At 59.8% G+C, this 16,467-nt stretch overlaps 7 protein-coding genes across 7 annotated transcripts; 3 read left to right on the top strand and 4 right to left on the bottom strand.

The window, feature by feature from the left end:
- The first annotated feature begins 549 nt into the window (after positions 1 to 549).
- Positions 550 to 1,593, top strand: SPRG_03918 (hypothetical protein). The gene has a single exon (XM_012342511.1). The coding sequence runs from the start codon at positions 569 to 571 to the stop codon at positions 1,460 to 1,462; it is 894 nt and encodes a 297-aa protein (XP_012197901.1). The 5' UTR covers positions 550 to 568; the 3' UTR covers positions 1,463 to 1,593.
- Positions 1,594 to 2,210: 617 nt separating this feature from the next.
- SPRG_03917 (hypothetical protein) lies at positions 2,211 to 4,425 on the top strand (the record flags this gene model as incomplete). The annotated part of the gene is made up of 12 exons (XM_012342510.1): positions 2,211 to 2,223; positions 2,441 to 2,563; positions 2,617 to 2,756; positions 2,814 to 2,951; positions 3,008 to 3,094; positions 3,139 to 3,261; positions 3,301 to 3,486; positions 3,532 to 3,620; positions 3,673 to 3,733; positions 3,776 to 3,821; positions 3,867 to 4,245; positions 4,293 to 4,425. The coding sequence occupies 12 exons, from the start codon at positions 2,211 to 2,213 to the stop codon at positions 4,423 to 4,425; spliced, it is 1,518 nt and encodes a 505-aa protein (XP_012197900.1).
- Positions 4,426 to 4,475: 50 nt separating this feature from the next.
- Positions 4,476 to 5,285, bottom strand: SPRG_03916 (hypothetical protein). The gene is made up of 3 exons (XM_012342509.1): positions 5,156 to 5,285; positions 5,047 to 5,107; positions 4,476 to 4,998 (listed from the first exon to the last, which is right to left on the bottom strand). The coding sequence occupies exons 1-3, from the start codon at positions 5,275 to 5,277 to the stop codon at positions 4,516 to 4,518; spliced, it is 666 nt and encodes a 221-aa protein (XP_012197899.1). The 5' UTR covers positions 5,278 to 5,285; the 3' UTR covers positions 4,476 to 4,515.
- Positions 5,286 to 5,683: 398 nt separating this feature from the next.
- On the bottom strand, positions 5,684 to 6,571 carry SPRG_03915 (hypothetical protein; the record flags this gene model as incomplete). Its single annotated transcript, XM_012342508.1, has 5 exons — positions 5,684 to 5,838; positions 5,890 to 6,059; positions 6,110 to 6,228; positions 6,273 to 6,482; positions 6,524 to 6,571. The coding sequence occupies 5 exons, from the start codon at positions 6,569 to 6,571 to the stop codon at positions 5,684 to 5,686; spliced, it is 702 nt and encodes a 233-aa protein (XP_012197898.1).
- Positions 6,572 to 6,690: 119 nt separating this feature from the next.
- On the bottom strand, positions 6,691 to 9,786 carry SPRG_03914 (hypothetical protein; the record flags this gene model as incomplete). The annotated part of the gene is made up of 4 exons (XM_012342507.1): positions 6,691 to 7,070; positions 7,122 to 7,264; positions 7,316 to 7,519; positions 7,570 to 9,786. The coding sequence occupies 4 exons, from the start codon at positions 9,784 to 9,786 to the stop codon at positions 6,758 to 6,760; spliced, it is 2,877 nt and encodes a 958-aa protein (XP_012197897.1). The 3' UTR covers positions 6,691 to 6,757.
- A 2,937-nt stretch (positions 9,787 to 12,723) lies between these two features.
- Positions 12,724 to 13,445, bottom strand: SPRG_03913 (hypothetical protein). Its single transcript, XM_012342506.1, has 4 exons — positions 13,265 to 13,445; positions 13,157 to 13,208; positions 12,932 to 13,106; positions 12,724 to 12,874 (listed from the first exon to the last, which is right to left on the bottom strand). Exons 1-4 carry the CDS (start codon positions 13,402 to 13,404, stop codon positions 12,795 to 12,797), a joined length of 447 nt encoding a protein of 148 aa, XP_012197896.1. The 5' UTR covers positions 13,405 to 13,445; the 3' UTR covers positions 12,724 to 12,794.
- A 10-nt stretch (positions 13,446 to 13,455) lies between these two features.
- Positions 13,456 to 16,467, top strand: SPRG_03912 (hypothetical protein; the record flags this gene model as incomplete). Its single annotated transcript, XM_012342505.1, has 10 exons — positions 13,456 to 14,116; positions 14,164 to 14,366; positions 14,408 to 14,616; positions 14,662 to 14,749; positions 14,796 to 14,865; positions 14,909 to 15,072; positions 15,122 to 15,359; positions 15,408 to 15,565; positions 15,612 to 15,850; positions 15,903 to 16,467. 10 exons carry the CDS (start codon positions 13,456 to 13,458, stop codon positions 16,465 to 16,467), a joined length of 2,595 nt encoding a protein of 864 aa, XP_012197895.1.

The following is a 16,467-nucleotide window of genomic DNA, read 5'->3' as shown; positions in this document are numbered from 1 at the left end:
ACCCTGACTGCCTCTCGTTGCGTAATTTTAAAAATAGACAAGCGATTGATTTTATTATCAGCTTTAGTTTAAATCGAGCCAATCAGCGTCGGCGAAAGGCAAGATCGCAACGCGAGTGTCAAGCCGCCATCGAGACGCGTGCAACAACCACGTAGGCTCGAGCTGTAGACTCTCCGTGGCACGGAGCGCATGACTGTGCGCTTCTGCCTGACGAAGCTCCATGTCAATGGCTGCGTGCGTGGCCGTGGGCTTGCGACAAACGAGTTCGAGTATCTTAGAGCCCAAACGCCATGCAGCCGTGGGTGATGGCCGAGCTGCACCGAGCTTGTTCGCTCAACGCTGCCGCAAGCATCGATCTTCTTTCTCTCTCGAGCGCAAGGGGGCTCTCGTGACGGCAAAGCGCTCGGGATGCATCGTCATGGCAGCTCCCTATCACTCTTGTACTTGCAGTACTACTACTACGGTACTTCGAGGAGGCGGCCTCGATACAAACTTCGAATCATCTGAACCAGATGCACATCGTGTTCGGAGCAGGGTGATCTTGGCGTCACACTTCGATTTGCCGACTATGGAGAAGAGCCCGATGCTTCACACCGCCACGCCCGAGCGCGCCTCGGGCATCCGCCACGCTGGTCACGTCGTGGCTGCGGCTGCCGTCCTCGGCCTCGTCGTCCTCGTCCAGCAAAAGACGTCTTCGCCGCCTACCGAGCTCTCGCTCCGCCCGACCAACTTGAACGCCGACTACTGGATGCAGGTCGCGACGCCCGATGACGTTGCGTTCCGCCAAGTGTCGGCGGCTGACGGCCGCGTGTGCGGTACGACCACGGCCAACCACGTCTTGTGCGCCGATGAGTCGAACCTTGCGCATTGGACGCCGCTCGTCGGCAGCACGCAGCACATTGAGCTCGCCAACGGCATGCTCTTCCGCACGGCGACGGACGACTCGCTCTCGTTCGCGCACGCGACGGAACCGAGTGCGTGGTCGGCGATGCTTGGCAAGAACGTGCAGCTCTCATCCAATGGCGGCTACGTCTGCGGTGTCGATCGCTCGTCGTCGGCGTACTGCCTCAACATGGCCAGCCCGATCGCGTGGGCCGTCATGTGGCCGGGCCACGCCGACGTTGGCGCGCCCAAGCAGTTTGTGCTCCACGGCGACGACGCTTTCTTCGCCGTGACGGACCGCGACGAGCTCTTCGCGGGCAAGCCGTCCGTCGGCGCCCTCCTGGACGTGCCACAGGTCGCGCAGGTGCCTGGCCTCTTTACGCAGCTCTCGTCGAACGGCCACGCGCTCTGCGGCGTGACCCGCCAGACCGAGATCTTTTGCGCCACGGAGAACCTCAGCTCGTCGCCCAACTGGCGCGTTGTCGCCCATGTGCCGGGCAACGCCGCGAGCGTACACATCGCCGACACGCGCATGTATGCCGTCAACGCACGCGGCCAACTCTTTGCCCACGCGCTTTAAGGATCGAAGCGATTCTGCTTTTTTCGTCGTACTTGTACATCGAATCGCCTTCTCTTCTTGGCTCGTTGGCGGGGTGCAGACGGCGCCTCCCGATGGCCTTTGTGATTCATTGGACCTCGTCCCGTATGCAGGTCGAGCGAGTACTCTTGAGAAAGATGGGCCGTCTTCTCTGCCAGGGTGACCGGCAGGAATGCGGGGCAGCTCAGACGCACCCCGACTTCAACATGGCTGTTTAAAACGTGGTTTAAAACTGATGGATTCAACCTCAATGTATTTTTGCAGTGCAGAGGTCGAACGTTTCAACGACATCCAAGTCGACCAGCACCGGCGCAGCATGGGCGCGCTCTGCACGAAGGAAGACCTTACCGATGGCATCGTCGTGGAGCGTGAGACGATCGCGCAGGCGCCCAAGATCTCGGAGGACGACCTGCACCATTGGCACATCTGGAGCCAGCTTGACCTGTACGCTGGCGAGGACGAGACATGTCGGCTCACGCACACCACGTAGCCTTGACGAGACCAAGCAAGTCCAGCTCGCCGCCTTTATGCACACGTGCTTGGACATGATCGGGTCCGCAGACGATGGCACCGACCTCGGTACGCTGCGCATCATGTATGTACGTGCCTCACCAACGTCCGTCATGCTACAGAGAGCGTGGCCTCGTCCGACGCGATCGCCATCGATGGTATTCAGCTGCACGATTTCATCCACCTGCAATTTCCCTTGTCGATCGACCAAGTCGCGAGCATGAGCCAGGTTGGTGCCGCCATTCGCTAGAACGGCAACGCCACTTGACGTAGGCATTTGCGGAGGCTGCCGACGGCATGCACATTCCGCTGCCAGCAGAGACGCTTACCCGACTCATGAGCGCATGTGCACAGCACTACGAGGTGCTACCGAACGTGATTCACCTTACGGTTGGCGCCTCGCATCATCGGCAGCCATCGGGGTCATTGAAGCTGATAATCGGAGGGTAGATTCCGTCCGACACAACGCTCACAATCGTGGGGACGTGCACGGGCAACTCCACGACGTGCTCCATATCTTCAAAGAGCAAGGTCCGCCGTCGCCGACCAACTGGTACCTCTTCAACGGCGACTGTACGTGACTCGACGACAGCACCACGCACATGTGTTTGACGCCAACGACGTAGTCGTGGACCGAGGCAACTGCAGCATTGAAATCTGCGCGCTGCTTTTTGCCTACCACATGCTGTACCCGACCGCGGTGCACATCAATCGGGGCAACCACGAGGACCCGCAGCTCAACCGTCTCTACAGCTTCCAGCGCGAGGTACTATTGACCGCACGTTTCCATCCGGACGGTGGAGTTGATTCGGTGTTGGTGTAGGTGATGACCAAGTACGACCGGCACGTGTATGGTGCCTTTAACGCCTTCTTTGAACGACTCCCGCTCGCGCACGTCATCAACGACGCTGTGTTTGTCGTGCACGGTGGGCTACCAGCCGCCGACATCACGCTGGCCGAGGTCGATCCATGCCCAATGATCCATGCCACTGGAAAGTCCCGCCTGAAACTTTATAGATCGACGCGATTCCTCGGCGCGAGTTTCAACTCCACTTTCCCCAAACGTTGTCGCCCGAGCTTCTCAAGCCGCTGAGCACAATGCGGGTGTGCGTTCTATGGTATGACGGGAGCTTCATGGTGGCACGTAGGACTTGCTGTGGTCTGACCCGTCGCCAACTAAAGGCAGCTCGCCGAGCCGTCGCGGCGCCGGTGTCGTGTTTGGACCCGACGTCACGGCACGTTTTTGTGTCGGAATGGCCTCAAGGTGCGATGTGATGCCAACACAGATTTTGACGAACTGTATGGAGTAGCTGCTTGTGCGTGCCCATGAACCGGTCCGAGACGGCTTTGACTGGCCGTATACCAAGGAACAGCTCAGCAGCGGCAACGTGGCTACCATGGCTGTGCCCCTGGAGGACAATGGAAACAACGCCGTTTCTTCGTCGACGCTTGTGACGATTTTCTCGGGCTCCAACTACTGCTACTCCAACAACAAGGTCTGAAGCATTGTACGTGCAAGCGGACATATATTGTGTGCGTAGGGTGCGTACATGGTGCTACAGTCGTCGCTCGCATTTCAGCTCCATACGTTTCAAATCCCAACCACAGTTGCAAGCGACCCGATGACAATGTAGAGCTCACAGAGGCATGTGTGTAGTATCGCATCAGCCCGTCGATGCCAGGCTTCGGTCGATCGAGGATCACAACCGACACAACCTCATGCAGCTCATTGGCAACCACAAGGTGCGCAAGCTCCTCGTGGTCTCTTCCTGAAGCTGTATGCAGAAAGCCTTGTTGGCGGCGTTTGAGGCCAAAGATTCTCGTCACCTCGGTGCATTGCCCTGACTCGTCGTGGAGAGTAAATAATGTGGTGTAGGCGTTGTGAGCATCGAGGACTGGGTCGCAGTTCTCGGAGACGTTTTGCAGCTCGAGCTCGACTGGTCGCGGCTCGCGCCAGTGCTCCTTCCGCCCCGCAGCGTTGTCAAGAACCAAGACAAGGTTGAGTACGCTATTTTTCTCGAGTCGTACCAGACCAACCATGCGCAAAACGGCGATACGGGCGGGCAACTGGATCTCGACACGTTCTACATGTACCGAAAGGAGCTGCAAGTGATCTTTTGCTTCTTCGACAAGGACAACTCGGGCTACATCACGCTCGACGAGTTCCAGCAAGGCTGCGCGCTCCTCAACGCCCATGTCGCCGACGAAGATGCGCAGCTCCACAACATTGCGACGCTCTTCCAAGAACTCGATTTGTGCGAGCTTGCTTTCTCTCTTGGATGGGTCCATATAGGCTTCGTAGGCAAGGCACGGGCAAGATCAGCATCAATGCCTTCCTTGAGGCCTTCCGTATTACGAACGACCGCGAGATCCGCAAGTCGTTGTCGTTCTCGCAGCGACAAGAGCAGCAACCCGTGTCCCCTCCCGTCTTGTAGCACCACGTCGGTATAGATATCGCGAAGCAGCGTTTTCCCAGTGTAATCAATTGGATGCAAGCACTCGTTTTCTGATCCAGTGGATGGAGCTTAAGGCAGGATTTTGATCGGGGTCGCATCGCCCGACGGCGCCACAAACACATGGGGCGCGTTCGGCGACTCTGCAAACGAGATCGAGTTGGCAATATCCACAGCGACTTGCGACCGCACAAGGCTGTAGCCTTGCACGTACTTGGTTTCGGTCCAGTGGTAGAGTCGGCCGGTCGTGGCCGAAATCGCGAGCGACTCTGGCGCAAAAGGCACGTCGGCCTCGGGGTCGGCGTTCGTCCGCAAGAGCCATTGCGACGGCTGCTTCTGGAGCTCGGTGACGACGATCGGTGTGTCGGCGGCCTTGATGTAGTTCATCTCGGGCCCGCACGGCGACCGGTACGGGTACTCGAGGAACGCCGTGACGTACTGGAGGTCCGTCGTCGCGTGCGGCCGCAGCATGTGGAAGAAGAACTTGAGGAACTTGGGGCTCTTCAGGGACGTCGCAATGTTCTTGGGCACCATGTCCTCGAGAAAGAGCTGGCCCTGCGCTCCGCATATAACGTATTATTGTATCGGCTCGTAGTCTTATACCTGGAGGTCGACGTAGTAAAAGTAGTTGCGGCGCCCGGCCTGCTCGTCGTAAAAGGCCTTGCTAATGACAGGTGTGTGAACCTCAGATGCGCGCATCGGGCGACAATACCTCTTGATATCCTTCAGCTGCAACTGCTCAATGTACGCAGTCTCGTCGAGGGTCGAGCTCCATCGACGGCCAGTCGTCCGAAGGCCTCCACGCGCGACGACGCGTCCCACGAACCCCAGCATCGCGAATGTACACGTACCTCTAAAATCGAATAGGGTGTAACATGATATTATAGAGGTGAGAGACTCGTCGTTCTCAATTGCGTCAGCTCGCGTCAGCACACGAAGATGTACCACGCAAATTACACTACCCAAGGGCACCGCAGTAATGTGATCTTGACACCACCGACAAGCGTCTGTTCACGCGACCGTTTGCGAGGAAACAACCGTCGCACGCTCTCCTTTCGCCACGTATGCGCGTTTGATTGGCCAAAAGAGTGAACCAATCCAGCGTCACTATTTCCATTGCGGGGTCCAATCAGAACCGCGCAAGACAATCGACCACATGTGCTCGTCCAATTTGTGTGTTGTATACCGGTATCTATGGGACGACACGGGTCTATCGACTAATCTACTAAAACGGTGGGCACTACGAGCTGTTTTTTCGCTCGACGTTGTCGTCGATCTTGACCTTGACGACGTGCACAAAGCAAAAGGCCTCGTATCCGCTGAGTATTCGAATGTCGATGGCTTCGATCGCGTCGCCTTCAAACTTGAATTTATGCGACACGCGCTCGACTTCGCCTACTCGCAGCACTTGAATGCGAGGACGCTTTAAGACGATGTTGCTCGTACCGTCGGCCGGCGGCGGCAGTGTCACCGTGATTGGGTCCGGGTTGACAACGGACCGGCTGTGCGTGCAGTGGACGCGCATTTCTTTGACGAACGCGCTCGTGACTTCAATGGACGCAATGTACACGGTCTCGCGCATCGTGAGCTGCAGCAGCTGCGGGTACATGCCCGAGCTCATCCAGAACTCTTGGTGCCGCCCTCCAAGATCGCGCTCGGCGGGTACTTTTGGTTCTGGGACGGCGTCACGACATCGCGCACGAGCTCCGTCTTGAGGTGGATGACGTTGATAAAGTGACGCCGCGCGAGCTCCGCCGTGAGCTGCGACGCCGGCACTTCATTGTCCTGACACAGCAGCATTGAGGCACGAGGTGCACACGAAGGATTACCTCTTGGACAGGCTTGAGCGTCGTGCGCCGAGGCCGCGCGCTCGCGGGTCGTACAGTCGTGAAGCGTGCGGCGGCGCGTATTTCTCGCTCGTCTTGGATCGCCTTGCGCAGCGTGATTTGGTCTTCTTCGAGTGCGGCGATTTGCTGCTCGAGGGCCCTGCGCTTGTGCTCGTCGGATGTCGTAAAGAGGAGCCGGTTGAGCTCCGTGATCTACGCCGCTGCTTGGTACGAAGCTTCTGGCCGCCACGCACCTGCGACTGGATGGCGATCGCCTCCATCTCGCCCGGGTCGTCCTCCATGCCTCGTGCCCCTTCCGAGCCGCTAGGTCCAACAACTGCCCGAGTGGTGTGAAACCGTACGTCGGAACTGTCGCGCAAGGAGGGACTTGCCCCGACGGATGTTCTCAACAAGACATTATTTTGGGGCATCGATGTCGTAGTATTACACAGTCCATATCCTGTCTAGAAGAGAAGAAGAGGTAGTATCTACTTCCACTGCTCATGCAGAAGCTTGCGCTCCGCGAGAAGCTTGGTGCCGTACGCGCCGCCGACAAAACCCGCAATGAGCAAGAGAAGGAGCTCGTAGTTGAAGTCGGACGGCAGCACATCAAACGCGTTGGCGGGTGCGAGGCGGACATAGTACAAGTCCAAGCCAAACGCAAACGTGAGCGACGTCGACTCGAGGTTGGCGGGCGCACTCACGATCGCCTCGAGCTTCTGCAGCGTCTGGTTGTGCGACACCATCGAGAAGGGCTGCGCGAGCACTTGGATGTACGGCGAGTACTGGACGAGGCCCTCTCTACAGGAGCATCGTGAATCCGACACGTTCAAAGAGAAGAAAAACACGCACTCTTGCTGCTCCGGCGTCGGCGGGCCCTCGGGCACACGTGGGTCGATGATGTTGCGGGCGAGCTTGAAGATCTGGCCGTTGGCCATGCCCACGAGCACAAACTGCGGCGTGATGCCGCGTGCCGTGAGCGTTGCACCGAGCGACTAGCGATCCAGATGATGAGATCCACCCATTGAAGAGGCGCGTTGACGCACCGAGACAGGGCTCGGGAAGATAAAGCTCTTCTGGAGCACATACGGCGCCTTGGCGTCAAAGGAAGACTTGGAGTCGGCCCAGACAGGGCGGACCCACGGGTTCAGATCACGGGCGCCGATCGCGCGCTCAAAAAGCGCAACGGATACGAGCTCCGTGCGCTTGGTCTTGAGGCTCCAGAAGGTGTAGACGAGCCAGTTTTCGCTCTACACGTGTAAAGGTCAGAAACGGCAACACATTAACCATCTCGTCGTACCTGAACCATCTGCACCGACGGCGCGACCTGGGCGTGCTTGGCGCGGTGGACAATGCGCCCAGAGACCGCGTCGATCAAGCTCACTTGAAGCACATTGTGCGCATCGAGCGTTGCAACGCCAAAGAGGTGCGGGTTCAAATACTTGACGAGGAGCGAGTCGTCGCCCGTGATGGTGACACTCGACTCGATCGCGGTGGCTTCGGCCTGCACCGACTGCGCGACGATGCTTTCGTCGGTCGGGAGCACGACCGACCATACCAACGTCGCGGTCTTGGTCTCGTCGAGGTGGAAGCCCTCGAACGCATGCGCCGCCTTGTTGTAGCGGTAAAAGTAGAACGCATCCGGCACGGCCGAGCTCGGCGGGTACAAGGCGACGTCCAGCGACGCATCGACGACGCCAACCACGCGGCGCGCGACGGCCTCGGTCATCTCGTGGTGCTTTTGCTTGGGGAGGAGCACAACATACGTGTCCTTGTTGGCGGCGTCCGTCGGCGCCTCGGAGGCGAGCACGCGCCCGTCCTCGGCGTCAATCCACGTGAGCCGCGAGTCGGCGCCAACGAGGAGGAGTTCGGCCCCGGCGCCGAACGCCGGGTGGTCCCGTGTCACCACGAGGCGGTGGTCGCGGCCGACGTAGCGGGACCAAACGATGTCGCCTGTCTCGGAGGCGAGCGCATAGACCTTGCCCGTCGATGTCGAGAGGATCAAGAGCTTGGAGAAGCCAAAAAACTGCGACGTTTCCGACGCCGTCTTGGCGGGCGATGCGCCGAGCGTCTGGAAAAAGTGCAGCAGCTTCTTGCCTTCGAGCGCGAGTTCTTCCGTGAACGACGGAATCACGCTGAGCGCCTGCTCTTCGACGCCGGCAGGCGTGACCCAGTACGCCTTGGTGACGTACGCAAGCGCTTCGTCGCGGATCCAGACAAGGCCCGGGTTGATCGCGTCGGACGGCTTCTCGTTCGAGAGGAGGATCAAGCTCGCATCGGCCATGACGAGGCCGACGCGGACGACCGAGATGGTTTTACCGGTCTTCTTGAACGAGACGCCGGCAAAGCCACGCGCAATCGCGCGGCCGTAAAGCGCCACGTCAATGGACGCTTCAAGGTGCATGGACGGCGACGCGTCGGCGTGGTACGAGACGAGCGCGACGCGGTTTTGCGCCGCGTGGAGCGACGCGTGGAAGAGGATGCCGGGCGCCTGCGCCGAGGCGATGAGGAAGCCCGAGCTGGGCAAGGACGCGAGCACGGTCAGCGCCAAGCTGGACGAGACGCGCGCAAAGAGGCGCTTGCCGTTCGAGAGCACGAGGACGAACGCGTGGGCGACCGACTTGTCGATACCGACAAACGTGAGCGGCGTCGCCGGCGTCGGGTTCGAGAGCTCGAGCGACGCGATCGCGATCGTGTTGACGACGGCGAGGTCGTACAGCGCCTGCAAGTGCAACGACGACCCATCTTCGATCACAGCGACAGCCACGACACGGTCCTGGTCGTCGTCGCGGTAGAGACCGACGACATCGTTGGCGTGGGCAAGCGACAAGACCGACGTCGACGCCGACTTCAAGACGACTTGCACGACCACCTTGGTCTTGGAGACACTGTCGAGACCCAGAATGTAGAGTTTCGTCGCGTCCACCGAGAGCTTGGTCGAGAGGACTTGGGAAAAGGCGTGCGGGAAGGCGGCCGTGCGCAAGATGTCGCCGGCGCGCAAGCCGAGGATCGTCACGTCGGCGTTGCGGACAACGGCCAAAATGGTTTCGTCCGTCGCACTGCGCACCTCGTAGGCTGCGGCAAACGGCGTCTCCGCGGGGGCAGCGACGGGCACATACGCCTGCCAAAGAAGATGGCCGTGCACGGCGTCCCATTGGCGCACCAAGGTCGCGTCGCGGGTCGAGGCCGCCGACGCGCGCGACGACGAGACAGACACGACGCTTTCGTGGGTGTCGCAAAAGACGAGGTCCTCCACAGCCGTGGCCTCGGGGAGGACGTGGCGCCAGGCGACGTCGGACGTCTTGAGGTCCACCTTGGCGAGCACGTTGGCCTCCGTGGCCACGTACATGGCCTTGGTCACGAGAAAGTTCTTCGAGTTCTTGGACGGGAACGCGACGTGGTGGACCTCGCCGAGGCCGGCGCGGTGCCAGTCGAACTCGCCGACTTGGTCCTCGTAGATCGCAGAGACTGCGGCCGCGCAGCAGAGCGCGACCAGGACCGCCAGTACCCCTCGCATGACTGCCTCAAATAATGTAAGCAACCTCGCAGCCGTCGCTGTATCCGGATTTATATCCGGATACGACCGTGTCTACCCAGCAACGTCTTTTTATTGCGACAGTATAGTAGGACCCTGTGCGAATAAATTCTAAAAAAATACCGCGCCACGAAGCACTTCAATCGTTGAACGTGCGACTCGAGTACATCGCGTGGCAGTCCATCCACACAGGAGCAACAACAGGTCCCTTGCGGGGTGAGCTGGTAGGATCCTTTTGGTGGAGAATTGGATTGCACGCAAACTTGGAGTCATTAATTAGATGGATTAGATAAAGCCGCTCGGAGGTGGTTCATGAGTTGACGACACTCTCTGCGATGCTGACACCTTGGTCAGGGGTGTAACCGTCTGAAAAGTCGAGGGGCTCGATGGTGTGAGAGCGCTGAGGTCATCAAAGGCGGCGACGCAGTAGATGGAGTTGAAGATGGCCAAAATACTCCAGTCGATAGGTTGGGCTGCATCGGAACCCGCGAGACGACAGGTGCCAAGTGGACGTGGATCCCGTGTCCTGCCAGACGAGCGTTGCAAAGGCGGTGGCAAAATCAAGTAGAAGCTTGCGGCGCTCGGGCAGGTCTACCGTCCCGCGCTGGAAGCGCAAAATGCTGCGACCGTTGGAGGTGAACCGCGTGAGCCATTCGGTGGCGTCGTCCGAGTAGCTTTTCAAGTGATGCCGCACGATGTAACCAACCGTGTCGTCGCTGTGCTTTTGGATGCCCAACTTGATAAGGAGCTGGATCGCGGTGTCGTTGACATGCGCGCCGGGTTGGAGCAACGCCGACGTCTCGTCGTGGTTGGGCATGTAGTTTCACTCTTTCTCAAAGAGAACGCGTGAAGGGGTTGACGCCATTCGTGTTCGTGGAGCTGATGGTGGACACGTGGCGCGAGGTGGGCTTGGTCTTCTTCTTTTTCTTCTTCTTGGGCGCGGGTGCGTCGGGGTCTGGCCGCGGCCGCTTGGCGGGCAACTTTGTGGTCTTGCGCATGCCTTGTACTGGTGTTTCGGGCCTTTTGTTGGTGCGCGGGCGCTTGTTGTGGCGTGGCGGGTCAATGGTTTCTTCTCAGTGTTGGAGGGGCCGCGTGCGATGGCATCGGGCGCATAGCGTTCAAGCTCTGGATGTAGCCATGCGACCGAGACGTAGCGACACATGGTCCCGTTGGCGACGCCGTGGGCGACGTTAGCGTTCTCGTTGCAAAGCACTTGACCCGGCGCACCTAGCACAAAGTAAAGAGCTCGGGGCAGACGTCGGGTTGGTAGAGCACGTGCGCGAGCGGCACCTCTTTCTTGAGCACGCGCCGCCACCGCAGCGGTTGCGTGGTGCGACGGCACGTGGTACAACCTCAACCCGGACCTTGTCAGCGGCAACAACGCGATTCCTCTGTGTTCTCGTAGACGCGTGTAGATCAGCAGCTGCGACGAGAACCGGCGCGGAGTTGCCTGGTTCTTGTATTTCGTTGCACGACGGCCACGGCGTGATCGCGCCAGACGGCAGGTCGTGCTGCGTAGAGGTTTGAGGATCGTAGCAGCAATGCGTGCGAGAACGTACTGAGAGTGGCCTTTTTCGCGCTCATGCAGTTCTCGCCTGTACTTGACGAGTTTTGCGCTGGGTCGCCTGCGAGTGCATTGGCGTCTTGATAGATCGAGACGCATTTACCTTGGTTGTCATCGATGGCGTCCACGGGGTCGTCGAGTTCTTCAGGAGCGTCTTTCACGCCTTCCTCGTCGCGGGGAAGGTCCGAGCCTGCAGGCAAGACGACTGCAGCTGCGTCGCCATCATCCGGCTCTCGCGCTTCCTCTCTGCCTCTTGGGCGCAGAGGGGCTCTTCCCTGGACTTCTTTTCGCGCTTCACCTGCCTCCCTTGCGGCGCCATGCTGCTCAAGGGCGCCCCTGCAATGCTCAGCCGTTTATGAGGCTCCACCCGCTTCCGCAATCTACGTATTTATTTGGACCCGTATCTTCCGGATACCCTGCCCTGCCGCCTTTGCGCCTCCGGATACGCACTGCTCCAGCGCGGTCGTTCGCCGCTTCCCGCTCATCTCGCCTGCCGATCATGCCGTGCGCCCAGCTAGTGCCCCGCCATGGCTCGTCAAGTTCGGACTCCGAGTCGTTCTAGCGGCGACTATGGACGTCCGACTGACCGGCTGCCGACAGCGACCGAAGTTTGACTGGCGTGTGCTTCCAGTGCAACACCTTGGCGCCCCCGAGACCTTCTACGAGCAACCGGGTCGAGCGGTCTCGTTTGTCCCTTTACGGCAGCCATCCCGCGATACGGTGACTTCGTGTACCGGGTCGCGCTGAAAGCCGTGGCCGTCCGATCCAGCTTGCACTTTCTCGGCCACGATGCTCGCTACTGCCTTTGCTGCGATGCGCAAGCCCGCGAAACGTACGGCTATCTTTTGATGCGCTGCCCATACGTCCGCGCAATCTGGCGCGCTTTTGCACCGATCCGGGCCATTTTGCAGATGCAACTCCCGTCGTCGGTCGCTGGCTTTCTCAACGACACTGTCGCCGCGCCGCAATCGGCCCACAAGTCCTCCATTCGTGCCCTCTGGCCGATCTTACGCGCTTGCGTCTGGTATTGCCTTTGGCTCGAACGCAACAACCGTGGCTTCCGCACGACGCTGACGCAACCGCGCTCGCGATCCAGGCAGCTACTATAGAACGACTGCATGTCCGGCACTTGGCTCGTCGCGCTGTGGTGCCATCGCTGGACGCGTCGCTCATAGCTCTTCGAGACGACCCTTGGTGTGCACGCTACCTGGTCCTCGCGCAGTCCTGAATCACGACCAGCTCCTCGCTTGACGCACCGGCCACGCCTCACGAGCGCATTACCGGTAGGAAGTCCACCACATCTCTAACGTTATACATACGTAATTGCATGTATTAACTCACAGTCAGGTCGACACGCCGAATTAATCCTCTGGGAGGCTGCAATATCACTAACGTGCCTACCGGATGAGTTCGTACAAGTAGAGCATCACGCGTTGGGTGCGACGTAGTGGCCCCACTTCTTTTCAAATTGCGCCTCGACCTCGAGCGGCGCCACCCAAATGACCCCTACGCGGTCGGTCGTCACCAAGCTCGCATCAACAAATGGTGATGCACGCATACTACCTGCGTACGGCTTGGCCCAGCGAAGGTGTTGCATGTTGTACGGCGTCTTGAGCGGAAGGTACTCGGCGAGCTTGCGTCCGTCTTCCAGAACCTTGCCGCCGAGGAGGAGTCGGAGCGGCGGGTCCACAGCATCGTCGTAGTGGCCCGCCATCGCATACCGCTCTTGGATTTGGTCCTATCATCCCGCATCAATGAGCGCAGGACACTTGGCAGCTAGCGACGCACGCGGATTTCTGCAATCGGTAGGGCCGAGTGCCAACGCATCGCAAAGCCATCTCTACATGTAGTATGTACGATCGCGCTGTCGTTCGCTCGCCCGCTCCAGCAACGTACCGCAGACGGGCGCTTCGCGCATCGTTGCCGTCGCGGATCCAAAAGTGATACGTGTCGTCGAGGTCGATGAGGCGCGTCGCGAGCGCGTCGACCTTGGCCTTCTCGGTCGCGCTCAGGACGCGGGCGTACGGCGCAGCCATGGCTTCAACTTCGAAACTCAGGGCGGCGGAAACGGTCGAAAGATTTTTTCGATGTCATTGATGCTGGGAAGCCCAGCGCCATCGCCGTCCAAGCGGCGCTTGCGAGAACTCGTCGAGGCTGCGCGCGTCGCCACGTGCTCACAGGACGTGGATGCTCGGGACGAGGCCAAGGCGCAGGCGCGCCAAGACAAGTACTATACGCGCTGGCGCCACATGCGCTGTCTCCATGCGTACTACGCGTCGCGCCCGACGCCACTCTTGCCTGCTCTGCACGTGGCCTGTTTTGAGGCGTGTGTCCAGGCGCACGTGCCGCTCTCGCTCCTTGAAAGCATATTGGTCAAGTGCTTGGGCCTTGATCCGCGCGACAAGCACGCCATCCACTTGGTGCGCGCGGTCTTGGATGTCGTCGCGGAGACGAGTGCGCACGGCCTTGTCGTGGACTACCGACGCGTCGCAGCCATGTGGGACACGCTCGAGCAGCCACTTTTGGCGCCACGCGACCGCCTCTCGCGCTGGTTCTACATCTACGCCAGCACCAAGAACAACGTCGAAGCGATCCACACGAGCTCCGACCTGAGTGCCATGTGCACGCTCGCGTCGTCGAGTCCGCTGGAGGAGGCCGAAGTCGACCACTGCCTCAACGAATTCTTCACCGAAACGCGTGCCAAGCGATGCCATGCCTATACCCTCGCAGAGTTGCTGGCGTATATGGGTACATATCAAAACATTGAAGTACGAATTGTGCAGAGCACGACGTAGAGTCGCACCCGTGGTTCCCCAAGCTGCTCGACCGTCAAGTGTGGCACATCCTCCCCGACGCCATTCGGCTCGAGTACCACCGAGACAAGTACGGCGTCTCCGTGCTCCGTGTCGAGCAGGAGCGATACGCCGTGCGCCTCCAGCTCGCCGCGCGGACATGGTCGCTGGCCTCGTCGCGGGCCCACTGGCATCGCTGGCGCGAGGTCCAATATCATATCTTATTGTTTTTACCAACGTTGATTAGTGGACCTACCTCTCGCGTCTCAAGAAGCGAGGCGAGCGCCATCGCCAATCCGTCCAGTGCGCCCGCGGTCTCATGGGCCTTCGAGACCATTGCCACCGACGTCGGTGGATGCATCTACGCGAGGCCATGGCCCGCACTCAGTACCACAAATCCCTTCTCGCGCGAGTCTTTCTCGACTGGACCTTCTTTCACGCTGCATGGCGAGCTCTGTACGAAATGAACTCGAACGCGATACTGATGACATTGCGATGTAGCAACGCGTGGGCAGTCGTGCGCGCCGAGCGGTTCCGACCGCCACGTCTCTTGCGGCCACCGTACACGGCGTGGATCCAGTACACCCAGGTTGGATTCCCAGCACAGCGAATACAGACGATGCATGCGTATGTAGCTGCAATTTCAACTCCGACGCGAGCGCCACGAGATTTGCGTCGCCAAGGCCCGAGCCGTGCGCGCCCAGCGTACGTACATAATGGCCTCGACTCGTGGATAAGGGTCGTCTAGTGCTTCAGACCATCGTGTCGGCGTGGGTCTACTATGTTGTGCTTCAGAAGCGCGATCGGCAAGCGGCAGCGCACCAAGACGCGATGGTTTCCGCCGACATTGAGTACGCGCGCGTCGAGCGCGAAGTGGCGCAAATGACGATCGAAGACGCCATCGCACGCGAGGTACTAGGCACCAACTACACGAGTCCGAGTCCTTACCACACTGTGCAAGGTGATTGCAAGAGACAAGCAAGAGATGGAGCGGGCGCGGGCGGCCGCGTTCCGCGCCCAAACCGAGCAAATCAAAAAGATGCGCAAACAGCGCGAGCTCATCGAGTACCGGACCGCCAAGAAACTCGAGCGACAGCGGCGCTTGGACGCCACCAACGACGCCGCGTGGGCCGAGATCGAAGCCATGGCCAAGGCCAAGGCCCGCGAAGCTGCTACAAAGTGGCTCGCGACGCCAGAAGGTTGCGCGACAATACTTGCGTCTTCGCGCTGCAATGCATTTGTACTAGGCAAATTAAAGCTTCTCGAGTCGGCGACGTACATTTACGAGACGGGCCCGTCAACGGTCGCCGCGGGCCTTCAAGCGGATCCAGCCTACGGCAACGTGCCAAACTGCGTCTGGGTGTGCCGCCTCGAGGTCTTTCGCACCAAGGCGCAGCCACCCAAGGTACACGGGTCGTTTCATGTGTACTGTCGTGCATCTCTGCGTACAGGCCTACTATATGCACACGGAAGATCTGAATAAGATCTTATGCGCCAATTTAACGCTGGCGGATTGCGATGCGATCGCTCGCGAGCAGTATATTCAAACGCGCGTGAACGAAACGATGGCGCAGCTTGCAATACGCGGCGCCGAAGAGAGACTCAAGGTGCTGCGCAACCGGTCGGCCAAGACAATCCAGCTCCTCTTTCGGTGTCGCCAAGCGCGAAAACACATGCGCGGCCTCATGCGGTACACTTTCTTGGTCCTTGGCGCTGGCGATGCGAATGATGCGCTGCTTTAGCGCTGTCGTGATGCGCCGCATCGATCCGACGACGGGCGCCGTCGTCTACTACAATACCATGTCCCGCACCACGTCGCCGTCGCCGCCTGTACTCATGGGCGCAGCCGTCGCGACGCTTCCAATGGAGTCGCTCAACTGGGTCCGCCGTATGAACAACCGTGGCGAGCTCTTCTACTTCAACCAAGAGACGCTCGAGACTTCGTGGACGATCCCCGACGGCTATGTGCTCTGCTTCAAGTGCAAACTCAACTTTGTGACGCAGCGCCACGTGGCGACGGGCGTCCGCTACTGCGTCTCGTGCTTTGCCGAGCGCATTCACATTGAGCGCCAAGAGGCCAAGGCCCAGGGTGAAGCTATTGACCCAAGGAAAGGCTGGGCCAAGGTCGTCGTGCAGGCTGCCAAGTGCGCGGTCTGCAAGACGAGCGCGGCCGCGGTGCAGTGCCACGATTGTCTCGGCGACACGACGTGCTTGCGCTGCTTTACCATTTTGCACGCCAACCCCAAGCTCAAGCACCACACACAGCACGAGTCGCTCTTGCACACGTCGAATGCAAGCGCCTCGTAG

The sequence above is a fragment of the Saprolegnia parasitica genome, assembly GCF_000151545.1.
Source record: "Saprolegnia parasitica CBS 223.65 unplaced genomic scaffold supercont2.10, whole genome shotgun sequence".
Lineage (NCBI taxonomy): Eukaryota > Oomycota > Saprolegniomycetes > Saprolegniales > Saprolegniaceae > Saprolegnia > Saprolegnia parasitica.
The sequence above is the reverse complement of the archived record's forward strand: the minus strand, read 5'-3'. Positions and strand labels throughout refer to the sequence as shown.